A 23,937-nucleotide genomic window follows, 5' to 3' on the forward strand; every position below is an offset into this window, starting at 1 on the left:
CTTTTTATAAAACAGGGAATCAGACAATCCCTCAAACATTCCCTGGTGCTGTCTTATAAGCAGAGCGCTTAGTGTTGGATTCAGATGGACAACAGACTATTCAGCAGTTAGATCAATGAATTGAATTATAGTGTATACTCAATGAGTTTTCTCCCATCTTTTGAAGTGGTCTTGACTTTTACATCATTTTATACAACTTTTACAAAAGTGTTTTTATATAGAGATTTGTAAGGGCCATTTCAGGCCCAAGGTGGGAAGCAGCATTCTACCATGGGCTCACCGGAGGTTCCAACTTTTCTATCCAGGTGTTGTTTTGGCTGCGCGGTTGTTGCCTAAGGATCTGCATGGCAGCCACCAGCAATTTTGTTCTGCATGGTGCTGTTTGCCTCTCCTAGCTGAATACCAGCTGTTTTCTGTGCATCTGGGACTGGCAAACCACACAGTTTTACAGCAGGGGTATGAAAAAGTCCTGAATGTATACAACAAAAATGTAATTACTGTCACTGATTAAGGAGATACCGTCCTGATTCTAAGTAACTGAAGAGGCCAGCTTCCTGCACGAGAAGGCACAACATACTGTCCTCTCCACAGGCCCATGTCTTCTGCCTTCCCTCAGCTACAGTGCTGTGGCCTCCGCTAGAGACCTCGCCATTTAAAACGTACCGGAGTGTCAATTGCTCATGTCCCACACCATCACACCATGCGCCATGATTTTGTCCCTAAACTCAGGACTCAGTGGCCGTTGTATAATGATGTATTATGGGTTAAAAGGGGGAGACATAGGCATCGGAAAGGATCAAAAGTATGAAATGTCTAACATACTTATGGAAGCCCCAAAACTGAAACAAATAGTAGCAGGAGACATGGGTCACTGCATAGGTGAGTGTACTGTCTCTTCTTTTGTAGGAAGCTGGTATTTTTAATTCCATAGAGAGCTGAGATGATTTCTTTAAATAAACCTACCATAAGACAAAAACACCTTCTACATATATAAAACTTTTACAAATGACTTTTAAGTAATCCATTTCAGGTTTGCTGGATGCTGAAGTGCATTCAAGAGCTTTAATAAATCAGGCCCATAAATTTACAGCAGGAACAATCTAGCTTACGTTACTCCCTTATATCTAAAACACAAGTCCAATGTTCTGTAGCTGTCATATGTTGACCAGTGATAGGAGCAAACCTCTGCACGCACAGCTATCGATTATACCCCAGGTGACTCTTTAGTTGCCTGGCAGCTGATGGTTTCCATCCAACATTGTGAAATGAGTGCTGTCATTTGAAGTAAGTGCGGTGCTTGTATCTCCTACATGTGCTTCCCCCCCTCCTCCCCGCCCACTCCGCATCCAACAAGCCTAAAATGACACTCTTTTGGCATCCCAGAGGGACTAAATTGTCTAACTATTGTGTTGTATAAATGTCTGTTCTTCGTCTCCTTATAGTTTGAGCTGCTGTCGTTCTCCCAATAAAGCGAGCTCTCTCTGCAGTTACGAGTCCCCTCGTATTGTTTTGTTATCTTCATTTTTTGTCCTTTTTTTTCCATTTTTGACACCTGCAAAAAATCAAGTCTACGATCTGCGTCTCTGTGGGGTTCTCATTGTGCTTGAGAAAGGGAATAGGAAGCGCAATGTTGCTGTGATACGGCTAACACTATATAATGTATTTTGTAATCCTCTATTTTTTATTTTATTTGTATAGAATGACTTTGTTGCCTTTTTCATTAAACAGTGCTAAGGACAACAGCTGTATTCACCTTTAATGAGTGACATGACCACATTCTAAGTTAGCTCTACCAACGCAACAAAATGTTGAGTGGAAGAAAAAATTAAACTAATATATTTATTTTAAGACCATATAACTCTAAATATTCTGTCCAAAGGAACATTAATGCACATTGGCAATAAAATGGACTTTGATTTTCAGGCCTGTGAGATGTCACAATATTTAGCAACCAAAATTCCATTGGTGATCCCAATGGTTCAATGCGGTATGATTGTCATATGTCATACAAGTCATAGGCTGTGCTGGGGACATGTGGTATGCTTAGTGAGCCTATTAGTTCCATGCCAGATGTTTTTCTAGACCTTTTCAATATATTTTTATCTACCTTGATGCCTCTAAACTCCTATTTGTGAACTATTTATGACATATTTGGAGGAATGTACCATCCTTTTTTTAAAACCTGTTACCTTTGACTATCCGTCTAATAATTCTACATATGTGATGTTGTTTTACTTATGTCATTCTATGCCGGCATTTCTCAACCAAGGATCTGTGGAACCTTAGGACTATTGAAGACATTGCTAGGGGTTCCTTGAGTTGGCTGGTTGACTTCCTTCTTTCTTCTGGTTTTGCCTCTTCAACAATACCCTAGCCATAAACCCAAGTTCTTGCATATGCCTAAAGATAAGTAAGTGCTGCTCATAGAAAGAATAGATATGCATACTGTACTGTAATTCATAAAATTCTTTTTCTAACGAAAAGTAGATTCTTCTGGGGAACTCAACATCCAGCTTAATGTAGAATTTTCGGTCACACGATTGTAATTTCCTTAATAAATGATTTTTCACACAACTTTTTCTGTATGGACTCTAATGTGTCTTCACACAAGATTTGTAGTTGGTCATTAGTTTGAGCAATCTCCCACAGCTGAACAATAAACAGCAATTTCAGAGCACTGCAAAACTTTACGTGATTAATCACCTCCATAGACATGTATAGGCCAAGCGATTAATTGCACATAGGAAAGATTGTTACGAGATTTTTATCAGCCCGCTCCATTCTTTGATTACTCTCACGAGACTAAGCTAACATCAATCACACATCATTTCTGGAACGGTCATGTATGCTACTGATTGCAATGAAATCAGTGAAATGAAAAGAATTAAAATCATAGAACAAACAAGATTCTTATTAATACTAATCATTTGCATTTGTATCCTATCAAAAAGCCTAAAATATTCATCTGGATGGCCCAAACTTTTGTTCCTAATGAAATGTAAAACATCTATTATAGCCGTGTCTTTATATAGAGTTGACATGTTATTCAATACTTTAAAGCAGTGTTGCCCTGGAACCCTAGGATCCCTCCAGAGGTTGCAAGGGGTTCCTGGAGCAATGAGCAATTTGTGCCCCTAGGGTCAATTTAACCAACTCCAATGGTCTTTTTGGCTATCTGTAAGGGTGGCATTCTTCTCAATGACAAGCTATGTAAGAGATATTTTTCCACTGACCAATACACTAATATTTATTGATCTATTGATATAGTAAAAATAGCTTGGGCTTCCCAAGTTATTTCAAGGGTCCCCCAAGTTAAAAACGTGGAGAATGGCTGCTTTAAAAGTCCATGGTCATATCACATTATTTATCAAGGAACTCCAACTCCAATCCAATCTCCCTACTGCTGCATTGGACTTATGTTCTTAATGGGATGTGGGAACAAATCCAAGCAAACATGGGGCAAATTTATAAACTCAGACAATTAGCTTACTGGTATTGATTTTGGGATGTGGGAGGTAAAAGAGGAGAAGATATGATGTCTATGCAGAGAGTGTCCTAGCCAAAATACAGGACTGGGACCTTAGGGCTGCAAGGAAATTTTGGGAGAGGCCAATTAACCTAGCAGTATTTTTTGGGGATGTGGGAGGTAACCCAAGCAACCATGGCAAGAACATAAAAACTCCATGAGAACCATGTCTTGTCCAAAATATAAGCCTGGGACCCCCAGGGCTGTAAGGTATATGCTAGTCATTATCCCGTATCTAAAAAAGATGTGTCAGTAAAAAAATGTATTTATTTTTTAATAAGTATGCCCCATAATAACTAGAATGAGCAGAAGGCAAATATGACTTCTTTTATCCTGTTGGTAAGGTGGTGCACTTTCTTTGCCTAGTTGTCTTTAAGCCACCATTTACTTGTCCTATAGAATCTGCAATATAATGCTACATTGAAGTTTATGTGACGTTCAGAACAAGAGGACTGATAATTCAATATGCTGCTAAATCACACAATAAATCAGCACTAGAAATATACATTTAGCAATCTGAAAATGTATTCCTTGCCGACATCCCATATAATTCTGGCACACAAGTAATCTGTTAAAGATTTACAATTATATTGGCTTACACATAATTTTAATTGAACTTAACCAATGTTTGAATTCTTTAATGAGGTATTCATTAGCTGTATAATAGGATGGACAGAATTATCTGCAGTCTGTTGCGACCATTTGTTAGCAGTTATAATTTTTAAAGCCAAGCAAAAGCTACAGAAACTTTCAAGCCTTGTTGGTTGTATTCATATTTATATCATTTGTATGGACATTTTTGCACTTTTATGAAATGTGGTGCTCACCAAATACAGCCCAGGAACATAAAGAACATCAGGCAATAATTATATATGTAGATTTGAGATAAAAATCTGCAACCCCTCATGGAGCCATATTGTCTGATTTCTTCAAAGTGTATCTAAAACCAAAAGATGATATGGATGGGAATCTGGTTTGGCCCTGTGATGGGACCAAATAAATAAATATTGTTATGGCGCATTCAGACCTGATTTGACCTGATGTGCACATTTGACAGCTGGTACCCCCATGGATTTTACATGGACCAGTCACTTGGAGAAGCTACATGTAAATTCTCCCTAGAGGCAGCTGTTCCCGAGCACAAAGAAGCAGCAAATGCAGCACAATTTCATGGTCAGTATTTTTTGAGCTTGCAGATTTAGAATATGTTACATGTTGAAATGAGCAAATTTCCCGAATTTTAAATTGATTTATTTTTTGTCACAAAATAAAGGAAATGCAACTTTTCGGTTGATCTTTTTGCATTAAAGGCAATGGGTGCTGACTTGTTAATTATTGTTAATTGCAAAGTTCATTATTATGGGAATGTTACACAAAATGCAGGGTGACCTGTGGGAACAATTTCATACATTTTTATATAAAAATGCATTTTATTATATGGAGGGTGTAAGAGCACTAAATGCATGTAGAGAGTTAAGGTCATCCTTTAGGGAAGTGGTCACCAACCAGTGATCCATGGGAAAATGTTGGTGGTCCACGGAAAAATTTGGATAATATTTGCAATTTTTATTTTTTATTAATATGGTAATAAAACAAAAATAATATTCTAATAAATTCTTTTATTCTGACAATTTTCGTCCTTATATTGCACTAAATTTACAAACTGTTCTAGAGACAGAAAAGCAAAGGAGGCCCAGCGTGACGTCAGTGTAGTCTTAAATTGTATGAGACAACCATTGCCGAGCCGTACGCTTCAGTATTGTTTCCACCATTACAACAGTCACCCTCCGCGAATATGGATTCTCATTCGATTGTTTTATTTTGTTTTATTCAAAGATGCTCTTTTAGGTAAGTATGACCTTATCTGTGTATTTTCTTTACCCATTATATTTAATGGCATCAAACAGTTTGACTTTGATAACTATCATTTCTTGTTTGGTCTTGGATTCGAATGAAACAAAACCCATAATGAGTGAGAAAAAGCAAACACATATTTTACATTTCTTTAGTAATACCACAGATAAAGCAACTAATGATAATAGTAACAATAGTAATACTTCACTTAACTGTAAGCTGGTCAATGAATCAGAGCCGCCACAGTCCTTGTCAGGCACCATTAGGAAGATCATTATTTTACAAATATATTTATCTTTTTTAAAAACAAAATCATTACAATGGTCTGTGGGATTTAAAATTATGAATTTAGTGGTCCGTGAGGTCTGAAAAGTTGGGGACCACTGCTTTAGGGTGTGTGCCATGTATGGTTCTGCCAGCCAGGGGTGGAACAGGCTGGGGTAAAAGGGATGAATTTGAAACTATACATAACTCACATGGCACCACTAACTGCAACTTAGGCTACGTAAACACGTGCAATAATTGTCATTGCAAAACGAATGATTGATGACTGATCAACGATTTTGACTGATCGTATAGTGCACGATTCTGTACATGCTGTAACGATACGATCGTTCAAATAAAATCCTCCAATAATTGTACACACACTAGATACGATTGTTTGAATGATGCAGGTAGTGATGTGTACTAGAGAAATTGTACTGCAGAACTATCCACGATCACTGAACGGCCGTACACACAATAGATTGCGAACGATCATCACCCAATCAGATCCGCTGGGGCGGTCGTTAGTTTCCAGCGACTTTCCTTGTTTGTCGGCGTCGTGGGCCAGTCGTTGTACACTTTTTTGTTAAAGTTTATCGGTCGTCAATTATTAGTTTCCAGCGACAATTATTTCAGTGTTTACGTAACTTTACTCAGCAAACTAATGCATCGTTGGTGTTTTTATTATTTTTTTTTTTTATTACAACAGCATGGTATAACTAAAGCAGTTGGTCAATTTTTAATAGCTATCCTGCAGTGAAAAACATTTGTGGTGTCACTGACCAGCAGAACAAATGACACCCTAGGGAGTAAGGAACACAATAGCATGCAGTAGTGATTAATCACACATAATCACACAATGCTGCAGTTGTGTACAATTCATCATTACCACATATACCTTGCACCACAGACAGACATTTGTTCCATAAGTTGCCAATCGATAAAAGCAAAACGGTATTTCTAAAATTGCCCGTAAGGCTGAGATGATTTCATTCAACTTCTAAATTATTGTATTTATTATTCTGAAAACACAATAAAACAGTACAAAAAAATAAATGTCAGTAGGTTTAATAAATCTTTTTTGCATCTATAATGGTCTGTGTAAATCGGGGGCATGGTTGTTGATTGTGTTGAATTTTTGGGAATTTTTATGGGATTTTTTTTTTCTGTATGTCTGAAACATAAAGAACCCTTAATTAATTTTAAAAATAATCTAAAATTGAGTTGCGTATGCATGGATATATGTGGTTGCTGTAGACATTTTTCCTAACAGAAGACTCATCTCCCAAGAGAAAGCAATTGGAAATAACTAATTAGCAAGCATGCTGGCACCATGCCACCCTTGACAGGTAGTTTATATACACCGTAGCAGTATTCCAGGGTTTGATATGTGTTTGATGTTCTTGTGAATTACACAAGAGAGGGGACTGCACCACCATCGCACATTTTTTTGGTCTCTGTGTGACAGTCATAAAAATGTTGACTGCATTCAGGTCTCTAAGGAATTCTCCAGGCACTGACAGTACGAGGGCCACCCCATCACCATCAATCTCTGGGAGAGCTTCATTGTATATTTTCTGTGTGTCAGCAAAGACAAGTGATGTGTGACTTATATGTGGAGAGGATGATTTGTGAAGATCTATTGTGCTTTCATTTTAGACCAGCAGAAAAAATAATTACTATCAGGATATTTTCTTTATTTAGAATCACTTTTTAACACTGCAACTCTTCAATAATATTGAAAACAATTTTCTGAGTTTAGTTAAAGCGGACTTATCACCAAAATACTTACTTTTCATAAATGGGCCAATAATCTTTTTAAGTAAAGTAAAAATGATCTTCTTTTTTATTTTTCCTTAAACACCCTTTTCTTGTCACAATGGCAAAGGGGATACTCATGTCACATATCTCAAGAGGCTTCTGGCTTCTTTTCCTTGAATAGGGAATAAAATGCTGATCTCGTGCTTGCAAAGTGAGATCCCTAATCTTTTTTTTCTGCTTTGCAGCATGCTACGTCATCGATCACACGCCTTCGCACTGTAAGATTGAGTGATGTAGCCAGAAGAAGAAAGAAGACAGATAAAAATGGCGGCATCCGGCGCTTTTTCTGTGCCGGAAAGAAGGTGGATTACAGGACGCCGTGGGATCTGATTAAGGAAATCTCCAAAGGGATCGAGGTAACTGTGGCAAGTAAAGGTGAATGGGATTTTTTTAGTTTTGCTTTAAGTAGTGAAAACATTGCAATACAGTATTCAACTATGGTGAACTACAGTATAGGAAGCTGGGTGGAGTTGGCAACCAACAAATAGTGAATGGTGACAAATGTAGTTATGTATTTATTACAATATCATCTATATATTTTTTTTCACATGCCTGCTATCTATATGCACACCAGGCTTACCAGCACAAGTGTCGGGTCAGAGAACTGTAATACTACCAGATGTATTTACAACAACCAGTTTACAACAGTAGAACTAAAGTAATGACCAAGAAGGACTTTATTGCAATAAACCGGAGATGTCTCGTCTGGAATAAAACAAACTTATCTGCCTGACTGTTGACTTTATCTGTAAAAATTGCTGAGCTACGCATGCACAGGTCAACTTAGGAAACCAGGATACCCAACGCAACCCAGCTCCCCCTGCGGCTAATCCTAGAGGCTGAAAAAGGCAACAAGAAAAAGAAGATGGTGGCACCCGCGATGGAACTGTGACAGGTGAATATATAAAGTGTTTAGTTCCCCTAGGGACAAACAAGTATTTCACAGACAAGCTTCTCTGCTACTTCTGACGGCCTTGTTTTATGGAAAAGGGAAGGGGCAGGATAGCTATAATTTTCATTAGTGGGAAGTCATTTAGTGATTGGTAACTGTAAATTACTAAATAAAGTTGTGTCACACCATGGGAAAGATATTTGTATGGGACTTTTAAGCCATCCTAAGGAATGAATCCTAAGGATAAATCCTAAGGAATCACTTATGTTAGCTGGTAAAAAGATTATTTATTTACAAAAAACATTAAAATCTTTTGTACATATACATCAAAGCAAACAGTGACAATAGCGTTCAAAAAACTCAAAGAGTTTTGCACCAAGCAAGTCCATTTCTTCAGCAGTGTTACAAATAGGGACACAATATACTTTGTTTGATTCATCTTACTGGGAATGTGGCAACTTATAATTGCTATTCCTCAGGATGGCTGTGTTTGTATTTAACACCTGTACTAATGCTAGATGTTTGCCCAAAAACATTTTACAAGTTTAGGCAATATGGGTAAAATTCATATTGCAAAGAACACCGAATCACATACAAGGTAAAATGAAAAGACTGAAATTTTCTTTGCAAACAATTGAATATCTGCTGTTTCAGTGGAGCTTCACTTCATTCACTAAGTTAAGAAAAGTATCAATTGTAAGATAAGTCACTTTGCTTACCCCATTGTGGGCCTTAAAGCAACTATGGCAGCAAGGTGTCTCAGGGGTTAGCATGGTGGCCTTTGCAAAGCGAGGTCCCATGTTTGAATCATGGCCAGGACACTATCTGCATGGAGTTTGCAGGTTTGCCTTGTATTTGTGTGGGTTTCCTCCGGGTACTCTGGTTTCCTCCCACATTCCAAAAAATGACCTGAAACTGTGGTAATGATATATGACTATAGTAGGGATATTAGACTGTGAGCCGTTTGAGGGACTGTTATGAACTTGGGCTTTGTAAAGCGCTGCATAAAATGTTGGCCCTTTATAAATACTGTGTAAAAATATTATTATAATAACTAAACCCTTTTTGTACTCACCTGTCCCTGTTCCATCATGGGTGCCTCCATTTACTTCCTTCTTCTCTTGCTCCTTGCAATCTTAAACCATCTTTGCTGGGCCAGGATGGCAGGGGCAGCTGGGATGTGTGGGGAACAAGCAGGCAGGTAAGACTTTTTTCTGCAGAAGGTATATCGATTGTTCCTTTCTGCAATAAAGTCCTAACTGACTGCAAATCAGAAAACAAAGTTATGCTTTAAGACTATGCTAACCTAGATATTATTTTGTTCATTTGCATAACTGTCATTTATTACATAGAATTTGCTAATGATGATAATTAAAAGGTATTTTCTTACTTGAATACTACAATTCTAGGTCATGCCTGAAACAGATAAATACAAATGGTATAGTCGCACATCACGCGGGTTCTGTATAATTAATAGCTTGCCATTCCCTGACGATTGACCTTTATGGCATACAAAGGTAGAATTTAGTAATATTTTTGCAGCTGGTTAAATAAATGGGAAAAGGTTCAGCAGAAGTCGGCGAGGGACAAGATGATGTATAGATTGCAAATGCACACAGTGATACAATATGTGAAGTCAAATAAACTATACACTTCACAAAACACCTTCTCCATGAATTTCCTAAATGCCATTGTTCTGGGAATATTTTATATTGTAAGTTTTGAATGTGCCTTCATATTTTTGCTTCTTTAAAGGTTAATATATTGCTGGATTTCTAATGATATGTCAGCAGTTAGCTTAAATGCGGAGTCAAAGATGTGTAAGCAAACTTGTTTCAAGTCAATAACTAGGCAACAAACAATATGTATATTCACGTTGACATCATACTGTTATATAGTGAACGGGGCAGCACAGTGGCTCGGAGGTTAGCACTCTGGCCTTTGCTGCGCTGGGTCCTATGTTGGAATATCGGCCAGGACGCTATAAGCATGGAGTTTGCAGGTTCTCCCCGTGAATGTTTGGGCTTTCTCTAACTACACCAGTTACCAGCCACATTCCAAAAAACATGCATTTAGGTTAATTGGCTTCCCCCAAATTGACTTTGGAATGCAATATTGACATATGACTATGGTAGGGACATTAGATTGTGAGCTCCTTTGAGGGATAGCTAGTGACATGACAATGGACATTAAAAGCTCTGCATAATATGTTGGCGCCAGATAAATACTGTGTACGAATAATAATATGTAAATTCACATTGACATCACACTGTTATATAAAGAACTCAAGCCTATTTACAGCTTGGAATGTTCTAATGAGGACATGTTAAGGCTTTATTGAGACAGAAAGTTGGTGCTGTAGATGCAATTCACTGCTTTGTAAACGTAAAACCAAGAGCCTTAATTAATACCAAAATCAAGGATAGAGTTTAAAAATTCTATTTTCAGAGGTAACGGTAACGGTGTTACGGTAACAGTTTTGCTCCATTTATCATCCTAGTTGAGCCTCTTGCTGAACCAATTTCATAGACTTTGATAATGTCCAAAGATATAGGAACACTTTTGCACACTAACCAAAGTAGTTTCTAAGCAGGTAAAAAACATTTTAGAAACATTAGGTAGAATGCATAATTGTTTCCAATGCTCCTATACTGGTTTTCAAGAAAAGCCAAGAAAACAGTAAAAACTGCACATAGACTCATCCAAGTGACAATAGCTTTATACAAATCATACCCAAACCCAATCAGACCCAAGCACAATTTTGTTTATATTGTTTCTATTTCTTTACACTTCTTTAGTAAGCTCATTCTTCACTTTCCCTTCCTTCTTTCTTCTCTTTCTCTGCTTAAACATACAGAAAAGTATAACCTGACAGTCTTAAAATACCAGTGAACAAAGATGATGGGAAAAAGTCCATGGGCAATTAAACCATACAAGTACCTAGATGGTTGAATCTGCACATGATGGACTCTGATTTTAGTGTGTCTTCATGGTTCAAGGACATTTTACTGATGAATAATCACTTCCTAATCCAACCATACTGGAAAGGTTTAACAACAATCATATTAAGTCTATTGCTTAGTGCCTTCAATGTCTATAACATCGGTGTTGTTGCTGGAACCACTGGTTAGATGACAAGTCTGGGAGGTAAATCAATACACTTTTGAACTTGCAATCCTGCCATGAAGAATTTAGGAAGAGATCAGTGCACAAACACAGTAATTTTTACTGATCGGCATCTATACACAGGGTACACTGTAGCTGCAATAGTAGTATAGTGCTAGTACTAACCTCTACGGCATTGAACAGTGGGTTAGTACAGGGTTAGAACAGTGGGTCATGAGTCAAAACTGAAGCACGGAAAAGCCCAGAATCTCAGGATTCATTTACTATAATCAATCTGTATGCAATTCATTTCAGTAATGGTCTTGGACAGCCCAACCCAAACAATGATAGAAGATTCTAAGGTGAATCTTAGTTACAAAGTGGATAATTTAGAGCACTACTGATGGACCCCACCAGGTGTTAAAATGCATATAACCTGGTAATTATATGGGGGGTTCAGCTTTAGCTCAGGTAATGTTGACAATGGATAATACTTTCAGGAGTAAAGAAGAGGATTAGTATAGGGAATATTGTGTCCATGGTATAGAGAGTTATTTGAGATGATATAAATACCTGTAAGTGATATACTTCCAATATACTAAACTTGCACACCCTTAAAAATAAATGCATGACAGATGCATCTGATCAGAAGTGTACATTATTATTATTATTTTTAATTATTATTATTATTGTTATTGTTAATATTATTATTATTTTTAACTATTATTATTATTATTATGATTAATAATAAAAATAATAATAATAATTATTATAATAATATTAAACAGTATTTATTTAGTGCCAACATATTATGCTGCACTGTACAATAAGTAGGGGTTGCAAATGATAGACAGATACAAACAATGACACATGAGGAAGAGAGGACCCTGCACAGAAGAGGTGGGTAAGTAGTGAGGCTTTTAAGAGACAGAAGAAGACCGGTAGGTGAGTTTGAAAGGATGGATTTTAAGAGCTTTTTTAAATAAGCAGAAAGTAGGAGCAAGCCGAATAGGAGAAGAAAGACCATTCCATAGAGTTGGGGCAGCTCGAGAAAAGTCTTGGAGCCCTGAGTGTGAGGAGGTTATGAGAGAGGAAGTCATTAGTAGGTCATTGGAGGAGCGAAGAGAGGGGCTGGGGGAGTATTTTTCTATCAGGTCAGAAAGGTAAGTGGGTAAAGGCAAACAACAAGAACTTGAATTTGATTCTAAGGTGAAATAAAAGCCAATGAAGAAAACTACAAAGAGAGACAGCAGAAGAGGAGCGGAGGGAAGGATGGATGAGTCTGGCTGCAGCATTCATAATAGATTGTAGAGGAGAGAGTCGGGTTAGTGGAATACCAGAGAGGAGGAGGTTACAGTAGTCCAGACGAGGGATAAGAGCGTGTACAAGGTGTTTGGTGGTCTCTGGGGACAGGTAGGGGTGGATTTTAGAGATGTTGTGTAGGTGAAAGTGACAGGACCTGGAGATGTTCTGAATATGGGGGGTAAATGAGAGGGCAAAGTCAAAGGTGATGCCAAGATAATGTGCCTGAGGGGAGGAATAGATAACAGTGGTATTAACAGTTAGGAATATGTCAGGGGGAGATTTGGAATGTGGGGAGGGGGGGAGATGATGACTTCTGTTTTATCCAGATTTAGTTTGAGAAACCTGGAACTTTAAGCCTTAGGTTTTACAGTATGTTATGACTTTTTATAAAAAGTGTGCATGAAACATCGGAGTTGCGATATTAAAGGAGTTTTGGCTGTTCACTTAACAAAGTGGAATAACATTCTGCAAGGGATAATTCACTTAGTTTAGGAAATTAGCTAATTAGACTTCAGTCATCCAACCACATGCAAGGAAAATTATGTTTTTTGTTTTTTTTTTACATTTACTTGCACACAATTGGATATTCTTTATTCAACACATTCACTAAGTTTGCAGGAAAACACATATTTTTGCATAGCTAACAACCTTATTTTTCAGCCCCGTTGTCGCTAAGAGTTTAAGCTGCTTCACTTTGAATATGAGTATAATGATAGATATGCTTTAGTTTCACAATACCAGCATAGTGTGTATTTCAAGGAAAACAAAGCATTTATCGGTTTTTAGGTTTTTGTTTTACGAAGCCTAAATTTTAATTACAAAGGATACATTAATTCTAGTTACACTCCAGTATTTCTAAAGCATTAACGTATTGTTTGTGCTCATAATACTGCTTAAACTTGGCTTCCATCATGATACGCATCTATGACTGTGCACATACCGCATACATTTGTGTTAAAATGAACAAGTGCGTGCATGTATGAGGAACTCTTTATTTTCAGCAGCAAAGCTTCCAAGATAACCTGTAAATTATTCAATACTGCGGGTGATAAACAAGATGCTGCACCTAACGAATCTTAACTTATTTATGTAACATGTGTCGCTGTTCACACCTGTATTGTCAAGTCTCAAACCTCGCAGTGGATTACTTGCTTCAGTTTAAATAATGTCACAATGGCATAATGCCGTATGACACAGTACGGCGGGTTGTTAGCATTAACTTCGGGTGACTTCTGCTTGGAGATACAAAATGCTTTCTTATGAAAGGACGCCGTAATGGAGGGCGCTTGTTTACTTACTGCATCTGTATGCATTTGTCTCACTATCGCTGTATGTTATTTTCCTTAACAGTAGTTAACCTGCCTGATGTCAAGGCCAGAATTCTAACAAATAATTCCAGTCTTCATCTCTCACTGAAAATATTCAGCTTCTCTTTCTGACATAACTATATGCGATGTAGCTCTGCAAAAAAAGCATTGTAGGCACCTATGGACTACCAGTTTACATTTCAATAATGTTCTATTGATCAGATATAGAAACTTGCAAAATATTTAAAGCAAAGCTAAAGAGTCAACAAAATAACTAAACTACTGTCATGGACAAATATAGGTATCTCATGGTAACTTTGCATTATGTTCCTGCTTTTTGTAATTCTCTAATCCACAAGTGACTGAGTATGCACATGTTGACCCGGCTTCTTGGTTCAAAGGCTTGGCAACCCCACCATCCAACCGCTGACTTTTACTCTTTGCATTGAGCCAGTACATTGACCCAGTCCACTGCTAAATAATAATGTTTGGGATATTTGATGAGAGGGGCAGGGTATTGCTCCTGAAAGATATGGCATGTGTGCAGAGCAGCCTAAATGAACCACAGTGCTTAGCTAAAAATCAGCCTTCTATGGTTCTATGCGATGCCAAAGACAGGTAAAGGAAAATAATTTGCACCTCATATTTGGTTTAAAGGGTCAGATATATACTAAATACTAAGATCCCTCACCCTCATCTCCACTGGAAATATTTAGAAAGAAACACTGGCTGGACAAAGTTTCCAAGGCTGCAGGGGTGGCATGATGTTAAACTACTCTGCCAATCCTATGTATGGCCAGGCCTGGTCCATATGTGGGATTTACTGAAAGCTGGACGAAAGGAAGACTGCGCCTCTAGTGTAGAACCTGCAATATCCGACCTCGTAGAGTCATTTTGAAGTTGTTGGAGGTTTGCATGTAGACATTTGCAGCAGATGGCACAATGGTAAAAATTGATTTTACACCTCATGTCAACAGGCAAAATCCTAGTGCTCATGTTCAATGGTTATCAGATTGGGTTGTTACTTATACCAGAATTCATTGTAAAATATGGTCATGCGATCTTAAAATACTTCCGAGCACCAGATGCCCTCCATACCACATGCAGATGTAAAAGGACCAATGCCTGCACTATATATACATCACCCAATCATACACATATTCATACACGAATCATTGGGGAGCCATTGGGAAAACTCTGTTGTATCCTAGCCACACATGAACACAACATTAATAGACCAATCTTTCTCTTTACATCTTTGTTTTGAGAGATCATCTGATGTATGGTTTGGCATTTTTAAACATCCATTCCTATGAGCAGAATGGGATTTTCAATTCTTCAATATTATACATTTAATGTCTTGATAAATTCCTTATTTACCATATAAATAAATCGAAAACTGTTCGAGATCAAGAGATTAATGTTAATATCCCAAAAAATACCAGGCTGACATGCAGCTATGAACTGCCTTCAATGATCTCAGGTCTAGTTCAAGTCACTTCATGGTATTGGTACCAGTGAAACCTTTTTTTAATTTGTCTTCAAGATGCTATTTTGTCAAAGTGTCCATTACTGAATAGGAAGCAATCATGTTTATGCGTACAACGCTGAACTGGCTACTCATGGTAACGCCATTTTATGGAAAATGTCTGACCGTTACACTCTGGATGCATTACTGGGACCATATCTGTGCAGAGATATTTAGGAACCTTCCTTTAGTTTATTCAGGATATTTAAGTTGCCACCCTCTAAAATTATTTCTGAAAAATAAATTTTAAAGGAAAGAGAAGGAACAGGGCTTTTTGGGATTTTGTCATACTTACCTCTTCCTCACTATAGCGCAGGCATCTCTCTCCTGCGCAGGCAGGCAGTTCTGATGCTGGGCATGCCTCTGTTTCCAAGCTTTATTAATTCTGTCCAATTCGCTGGCCAATCAGCAAATAGCCTCCTGACCAGGCCTGGCTATTTAGCTAGCTCACAGACAGCACTCAGCGTTCATGCAACGTATCTCCATTGTGCCGAGCCCCTAGTTCTGTTGAGCTAGTTCCTTTTTACATGGTGCTTAATTCAGTGTTTCCCCTGTCCAGCTCCTGAGTTAACCCCTCGTTGTCAAGTCTGTTGGTTCCCAGCCAACTTCCCTGTGCTGTTCCAGTGTTCCTCCCTGTCTGTAGATAACCCCATGCCACCTGTGCCTTCTGCTGCTTTCAGTGTCTCCTGTGTTTCCTGTGCCCGCAGTGGCCCCTGTGTCACTGGTGTTTGTCTCCTGGATCTCTGGCTATTGACCCCTGGCATGTTACCTGACCTCTCTTTGTTGCTGCCTGCCTCAACCCTGGCTTTGCTCAACTATCCTTCTGCTTTGTGATTTGTTGCGGTGTTTTGCCCACCTTGATGTGCCCAGGGACTGCAACCTGGCAGTCCCCAGCGGCGCAACATCCTCACCATCAGAGGCTCTGGAGAAGACCTGGTTACTGCTTAGACTCTGCACCTTGGCTCTTCTCAGGGCCCGCACCACCTATGTCCAGGCTGTAGCGCCCCCTAGTGGCCCTGTCTCTCCGTGCATGACAGATTTAGGACGGTCCATTTTGGATAACACAGTACGTAATATAGAGATGCTATTGTCATCCCATGATACGGCTAATGGGTTTTTGACAAAATATTTGATGTCTTACATTGTGATGTAAAGCAACACTGTAATTAATTAATAAGCCAAAAATACTGTTGCTTCTTTTTTTCTTTCCTATTTCCTTTTAATATTTTTCCTTTATATTTTCCTTTCCTTTATATTTTCTTTTATTTTTTGGACTATAATTGAATTGATGTTAACAAGGACCTTGCTTAGACTACCACAACAAGCACATATTTCTATTGCTTTAAATAAAAAGGTTTAAAACAGGTAGTTGTGACTATGGTACGAAGGTGGACATCATACTGATCCGAAGTGGAACCAATGTCTCTGGAAACTCCCAAAGTGGTTGATCGGCAGCTACAGGTGTTTATTATTCCATAATCTTTAGTATTTCCTATACTTATCCAATGCAGGATTCTATAGATCTCAGTATATAATGCATAGTAATAATAATAATAATAAGTATCATATACATATATGATGCACCATAAGAATGGTCACAAATCTCCATAAGCTATTTTGGAGACAATCATATTGTAACTTTATAAAAAAAAACTCTTCTTGCCTGGCATACAAATAATTTTTTGGAAAAACATCCTAAGATTCACACTTTTTAACAAAACACATTAATGATGTCAAAGCACACCTAGAAACATGGCACTTAGGCTTCCTATTCCAAGTTGGTATAATGCCCAGCAAGTACAAAACAGCAGGGTGGCCCAATAATATTCCTCAATATCTGAAAGTGTCCTGACGTAGTATGGAGATGACCACTGTTGATTTGTCCCTTGGTAATACCAGTTTTAAATCAGTTAGACATCACAAAGAAACCAAGGACATTTCAGATTCTTGTATCTAGTCTACAGTGTTGGTCAGTAAATTGTAAAACCCCAAACATCAGAGCACAATAAATAAAGAAACATACCTGTATTTGGCATCACCAGCCGCCCTCCTTGATGGCCAAAAATTCCACAGACTCTCATCTCTGGCTTGGATGAAACAGATGAAAGGTTCTGAATGTAGGGAGTTTTGTTCCTGTTATGCAATGTTGCAAAGCACCGGTTGTTCCCATGTGGAAATGTTCCCGAGAGGGTCTTGCTGTGGAACTCTGGTCTCTCTGTCACCCCCAGAGACACCATAAAGGAACTTTGCACTTTGACCTTGATGTCTGTTAGGGGGTTAAAGATTGAAGACTCAGTCATTAGCTCTTTGTCCATTGGGTCCTGGAAACAAATCGGACCACTGTATGTTCTGCTGACTGTTAAATCAGGCTGGAGTGAAGAGTTCAATAAAAGAGAGTTACCTGCAAGACAAAGGGATCAACTGTCATTTGGTAACTGCACTACAACCCAGGCCTGAAATTAATTGAACATGTGACCATAAACTTAATTCCCAGCCGTTTTACTGGATAGGATAAAATCTATTTCATTTTGCAAATCCACAGACAGTGGAATTTCTATAAAAACCCAAAGTCCTGAATCCATCAAAGCATTACGGGAAATACAGAATGTGCAGTCATGTATCTCCAATTTAATATCATTTTACTATGCACTTACATACTGAACCCTGTCTTCTCCATAATGGTGTTTCTATCTATATTTCATACACATTTCATAAGTGTGATATTATGCATGGATGGAGCCAGCTTCCTTCATTGTCGGGAAAGGTTTAGTTAATGTAACTTGCTGCACACAGAGTGAGTACTATAACTTGGTATAAGAATAGTTCGAAATTTAATGACAATTCAAAGTAAATAAAATTAGTTTTCATTGATATCCGAAACATGCAATTCTTTAAACCGTGCACCTTTTGGCAGTTGGTTATAAAATTACCCAAGCAATAAATGATACCCAGGGCTGTATTTATCAGCCACGTTCCTTTTTCAAAATGAGTTATGAAACTGGGAGAAGGTGGGTGAAAAATATAGCACATCAAAGCTTTGCTCCAAGAAAATAGAAAAGTTGGATTTTTTATTTTTTAGTTTAACAATTTAACAGTTTTATCTACTTTTTTTGCAACTGGATCATATAATTTCCTGCTAGGACATTTCAGTTTGGCACCAGACTATTTACACCAGTAACGTAACCATTGGAGCGTGAAACATTTTCATACATCAGCACAGTTACGAGGCAATAAATTGACATATCTGTGTAGATGTCTGATATGGGAGACAGGTTTTATTAATGGAAAATCTGTTGTCACTTTTGAAGCCCCTTAAACTGAAGAGAGCAAGAACAGAATGTTTAAGAGGGTCATAAATGGAAGATTCCATCTCCTGGATAAAACCTTACAAATAACACCCTGCAAGGCTTTATCTGTTTCATAAGTTCCATAGGAAAGTCTGCATCAAAGACCTCCGCCCTTAAGACCCCTGCTCAATACTGAGGGATCAAAGGAAAGGCTGGTCAATGTCAGGACAACTTGGCCAACCAAGATGAATGTCAGCAAGCTCAGCAATAGTGAACGTAAAATTGATAAGATAGAAGACTTCTGAAAGAGGTTTGAAGTGCAGGGGTGAGCAAACTTTTCGGCTCAGGGGCCACAATGATTTTAAAATTTGACAGAAGAGCCAGGCAAGTATCAGCTGAATGGAGAATGTTTGTATGAATTGATATAAAACTAAAAATCCCTTGTCTAAAAGTGAAAAAAAAGCTTAATTCAAAATGTATTCCATTTCAGTGGGAACAGGGGTATTGGTCACACTTTTTTTGCCAGTGGACAATTTTCCAAGTAACCTTCCGGTTGGGTCAATAAAAAGTCCAAAAGACAATATATGGCCCTGTGGGCTGTTGTTTGCCCATGCCTGCACTATAGTAAGGGGGTTCAGTGATATAGAAGCGGATGGTGTAGTATAAAAGTATGGAGCAGTAGCCAAACCCTCAGTCTTTCTGAGACCAGCCAGGATAAAAAAACATAGAAAGTGCACAACAAATTATCTTTGCTCTTTTATGTATTTTATTTGTATATTATTTAGATTTGTTTTTGTGCATATTAGCATTTTTCCTTATAAATAAACCCTTTGCTTGCTTTAGCATCTCATTATTACTCTAATTTGTATCATTAGTATTATCATCACTATTAGAGATCTAGCATATTAGCCTAATTAGGAATGAACAAAAAAGAAGTTATTGCAGTAAATTCTGACTATTCTGATTCTTTTTGTCTATGGCAAAAAAGGTTACACTTCCATGTAATTGGATTAATTATGCATGTATATAAAACCCCCAAAAATGTATATGGCAGTTTATCAGTCCTTGGATTAGGTGGCTGGATCAGGTTTAGGTTTTTATCCCCTTATTTTCACTTGGTTATCATTCGAAGAATACACTAATTGCTCCTTCAAGTCTACTCCTAATTCTCCACTGTATCTAATGGGGCAACCATGGTTGCCTTGCAAGTGGGCTTTAAACATGTCTGTCTATGTTCATCTTCATTACACGGTGAATTGATGGGACTCATAGTTTATACAATCAAGATGTGCTTCTTTGTGCTTTCAAGTGTATTTCCCGCAGCTTCCCATAGAACTTTAAAAAATCCTTTTTGGAGCATCTATAGCCTCGGAACATAGACCAACGGAAGTCCATGAAGAGCTTCCTATGAGATGAAATAGAACAGGTAATGTTTTACATCTCTGAAGCAGTTCTGTGTGTAGGGAACAGTGTGAACATTAAAAATGTATACTGAGTGTAAAATCTGTTAACTTTTATAAGGACACAATGAGTTTGATAGGGCTACTTTAATATGAACTCATCCATTGCCATACCATGATTGGTGCAGGATTTGGATAATTATGGAGCAGGGAGCTTTAGGTGAAGTGCCACACTCTTTGTTTTTATTCAGAAATCCACCATCCATTAACCATATGAAAAAAACAAATCTAGCCTTCACTATTATCACCATAGGAGGAATTATTACATATCTCTTGACAAAACGTAATATTATCTAGTATCTGCGGAACCTTTGAAGAGATTACCATTGAAGAGATTATTCTTTGTATCTTGTCACGGTGACATTAATAATAACTGATTTTTTATGAACAAGTGATGGCGACAGTGCTTTGAAATCTGAGTAATATTGACTATTTCATATTGGGTGCTGGAAGCTATATGGATTATATGATAAAAATGATACATTTTCATTAAAACTCCCATGTTTTATTTATATGTACTTATTGATAACTGGTTACTAGCAAATTCTGAGTTTAAATAAAATATATTATATTTACTCCTGGCTTTCTCTTTACTTTTCCTATTTAAATCAGCTGACAATTAAATTGACTGCAAAAGTTCAGAAGAGAGAAGCCCCGGAGTAAAGTATTTTGTACCTTATGAAGCTTATCATTTCAAGAGTTATAGTTTAGCCTTTTAATACTGTGAAGTCTCCTCATTATTTACAATTGATTGAAGTGAAAATTAATAGATGTTTAGCTCTTCGGTGTCACTGTCTGTGTTTGTCTCTCATTTGCAACCCCTATTTATTGTACAACGCTACGTAATATGTTGACGCTATATAAATCCTGTATTATAATATTAATAATAATAATGTTTGGCAGCTAAGATTATAGCACGGGGTGTAGTGGGGTGGGAACACCATACAGATGAATACAGACAATGACACCGAAAAGCTACACATCTATTCATTTACACACTCACTTTTTTTCGGTAGTGAGGCAATTACATACCAATGATGCGCATACGTGCTCGCTATGGATAGTACCGTACCCATTCTTTATTTTTTTATGGCTACACACCTGATTATGGCAGAGGTAAGATATTGTAAGTGTCGGGTACCAACCAGGCCATAGTGAGTGGATGGGAGATAAGGATGAACTGCTTTTTTTTTTAATTATGTGATTTTCATATATTTAACTGATGATAACTTTGAGAGGAATCTGAATGATGGTTAGACGAAACACAGAAAGGACATGCACCAAAGATGTTAGGGATTTTTGGACCTTGATCTAGATTTGACATTTATGTGGTTGCATTGTGGCTCAGTGGCTTAGCTAGCACACTTGCCTGTAAGAACAAGGGTGCTAGGGTTATACATAACCCGGGACATTATCTGCTTGGAATTTGTAGGTTTTCCAGTTTGCATGAGTCCCCCCCCCCCCACATGAAATAAATCTGAGCTGCATATACACTGTAGGGGATGTATCACAGCATCCCCCTCCCCAGGCTGTTAGATCTGAATGAGCTCCAAGTTTTGTTATCTCATCCAATCAAGATGCTGCATTCAGAAAAGTAGGGTTATTTAATATTGTAGGTTAGCATTTATTGTAGAAGGACATTGGCTGCAATTAAAGACCTGCCTGGCAGCATTTTTTTTGTTTTAGCTTTAGTTTCACTTTAAATATGCTAGTGATGGTAAATTGTGAGTATCATGTAGGCATGATGATATTAATTAGCCCACTTGGATGTGAACATTTGAACAAAAAGCCCATTCCAGTAGTTTGTAAGAATAAAATGATTTTGTTATTTTTATGCTTTACATAAACTTTCCCTTTTTTTGGGTGACCAACAGAAAACAAATTGGTGCATTCCAATGTTTTTTGCTTTTACAACAGTTTCTTTCAAATTACAGTAACCCCCAACAACCTATCACAGTTTGGGAAACTAAAAGTAAAAGAGTTTAAAGATTGATTCTTTTTGTCAAAAGTGACTACACTTTGTTCTTTGCTGAACAGATCACACAGAGTGCTTTGTCCACCACAAACTTCAGGAAGCCAAGCGTATGGCATTTATAGGTACGTCCTAGGTTCATAAACCCATCCGCTGAATGGCTTGCCCAGATTTATTGGGTTAAACTGTCACCTGACTCTTCTCCAGAGGATGCTTTAGTAACCAACCATGAATAAAAAAAAGAAAAAAATACTGTCTGGATTTTAATTTTTATTCTTTGCCTCTAGGCTTCCTGAAGCATGATATTTTATTTATTCTTTCCCATTGCTAAAGAACACTGTGTAACAAGACTCTTCCCTAATGAGCGAGAACTGTTCCATATCTTTAAGTGGTGTTTTGCATCCTATGCATAATTCTCTTACATTGTTCACCAGAAAACAGGTGGAATGACAAGAAAAAGTAGACGGGACTTCCACCTATTTACAAAATCCTGGGTTGAATTCAGGTTTAGCCGCAAAGTCACACCTAGAATCTAGTTATAAAAGTAAAGAACTATTCACTTTTTAGATTCTTAAAGGTAATATGCTATGTCCTGAATGTCTTAGGTTTCAATACTTTAAGTAAGTGATCCAGGACAAGAATACACGTGAAATCAGTGTAAAATCAAACTTCTGATCCTAATAGTTGCTCAGGATCTGCAAAGCACTAAATGTTCACCTCCGGTGTTCTACTAAAACTCCTCATTGGATTACACGCTCCTCAATGGATTTTGGATATTTATTGAAATTTTCAATCTTACAAGTAACTGTGTCTTTTCTACTTATGACTTTATGAGACATTAGGTTTATAGAGAATATTTTACCAAGCTCATGTGGGGTTTTAGAAGGATATAGTTAAAATATTGCAGTTTACAGCTTTGGCTTTCAGTATAAGCATTCTTTTACTAGTGTCACATGTGCAATGGAGAGCTGGACCCAATTTCTTAGCCTGGTCTCTTCACTGTTCCTATGCCTACTGTTAGCACGGGTCACTGACCTAACCAAAGCATTACATACACTCACACACACTAAGTGGACAATTTTTCTGATCATATACATATTTATTATTCAGAATGGTCTGTTTTGCAGTTGGCATCTACTCTCCACCCCAAAAGTCAAGGCTCTGTTAAAGCACAAGAAACCATTCAAACCATTCCTATTTGGGCTTGTTTTTGTTGACAGTCTTCCCCAAACTCTTGCCATCGGGTTGAAAGAGCTAAATTGTCTAAGATGTCTGTGTATGCTGTAGCAATACCCCTTACTAGAAAAAAAAAGTGAAATTAATATTGTATCGGGGTGTTCTAATACTTTTGGCAATATAGTAATGTTATTGCTTTCACCCAATAATATAATATTTTCATAGCAAAATTTATACTGTGTATTAAGTATTATTCTTGCAGTACCCAGTAGACTAAACAGATTTTCTATTAGATATAACCCAGTTTTATAGCACACATGTTCATTCTCTCCTTGTAAAAAAATACCATGGTAACAGTTTGAAAGCCCCATTTGGTGGCAAACTCTATATAGCAACTGTGTCTGATCTGTCTGTGTCTTAAAAACCAATGGAACCATAAA

General features: G+C 37.6%; 1 protein-coding gene across 3 annotated transcripts in view; it reads right to left on the minus strand.

Annotated features, from left to right (window-relative positions):
* The window catches only part of UNC5D (unc-5 netrin receptor D), a 467,881-nt gene that overhangs the window by 79,362 nt on the left and 364,582 nt on the right, over positions 1–23,937 (minus strand). For all 3 annotated transcript variants that reach the window (XM_072402778.1, XM_072402777.1, XM_072402780.1), the window contains one exon: positions 17,626–18,003. In XM_072402778.1, coding sequence (XP_072258879.1) covers positions 17,626–18,003 — 378 coding nt within the window. The remainder of the gene's footprint in view (positions 1–17,625; positions 18,004–23,937) is intronic.

Source organism: Pyxicephalus adspersus, chromosome 2, assembly GCF_032062135.1.
Source record: "Pyxicephalus adspersus chromosome 2, UCB_Pads_2.0, whole genome shotgun sequence".
Lineage (NCBI taxonomy): Eukaryota > Metazoa > Chordata > Amphibia > Anura > Pyxicephalidae > Pyxicephalus > Pyxicephalus adspersus.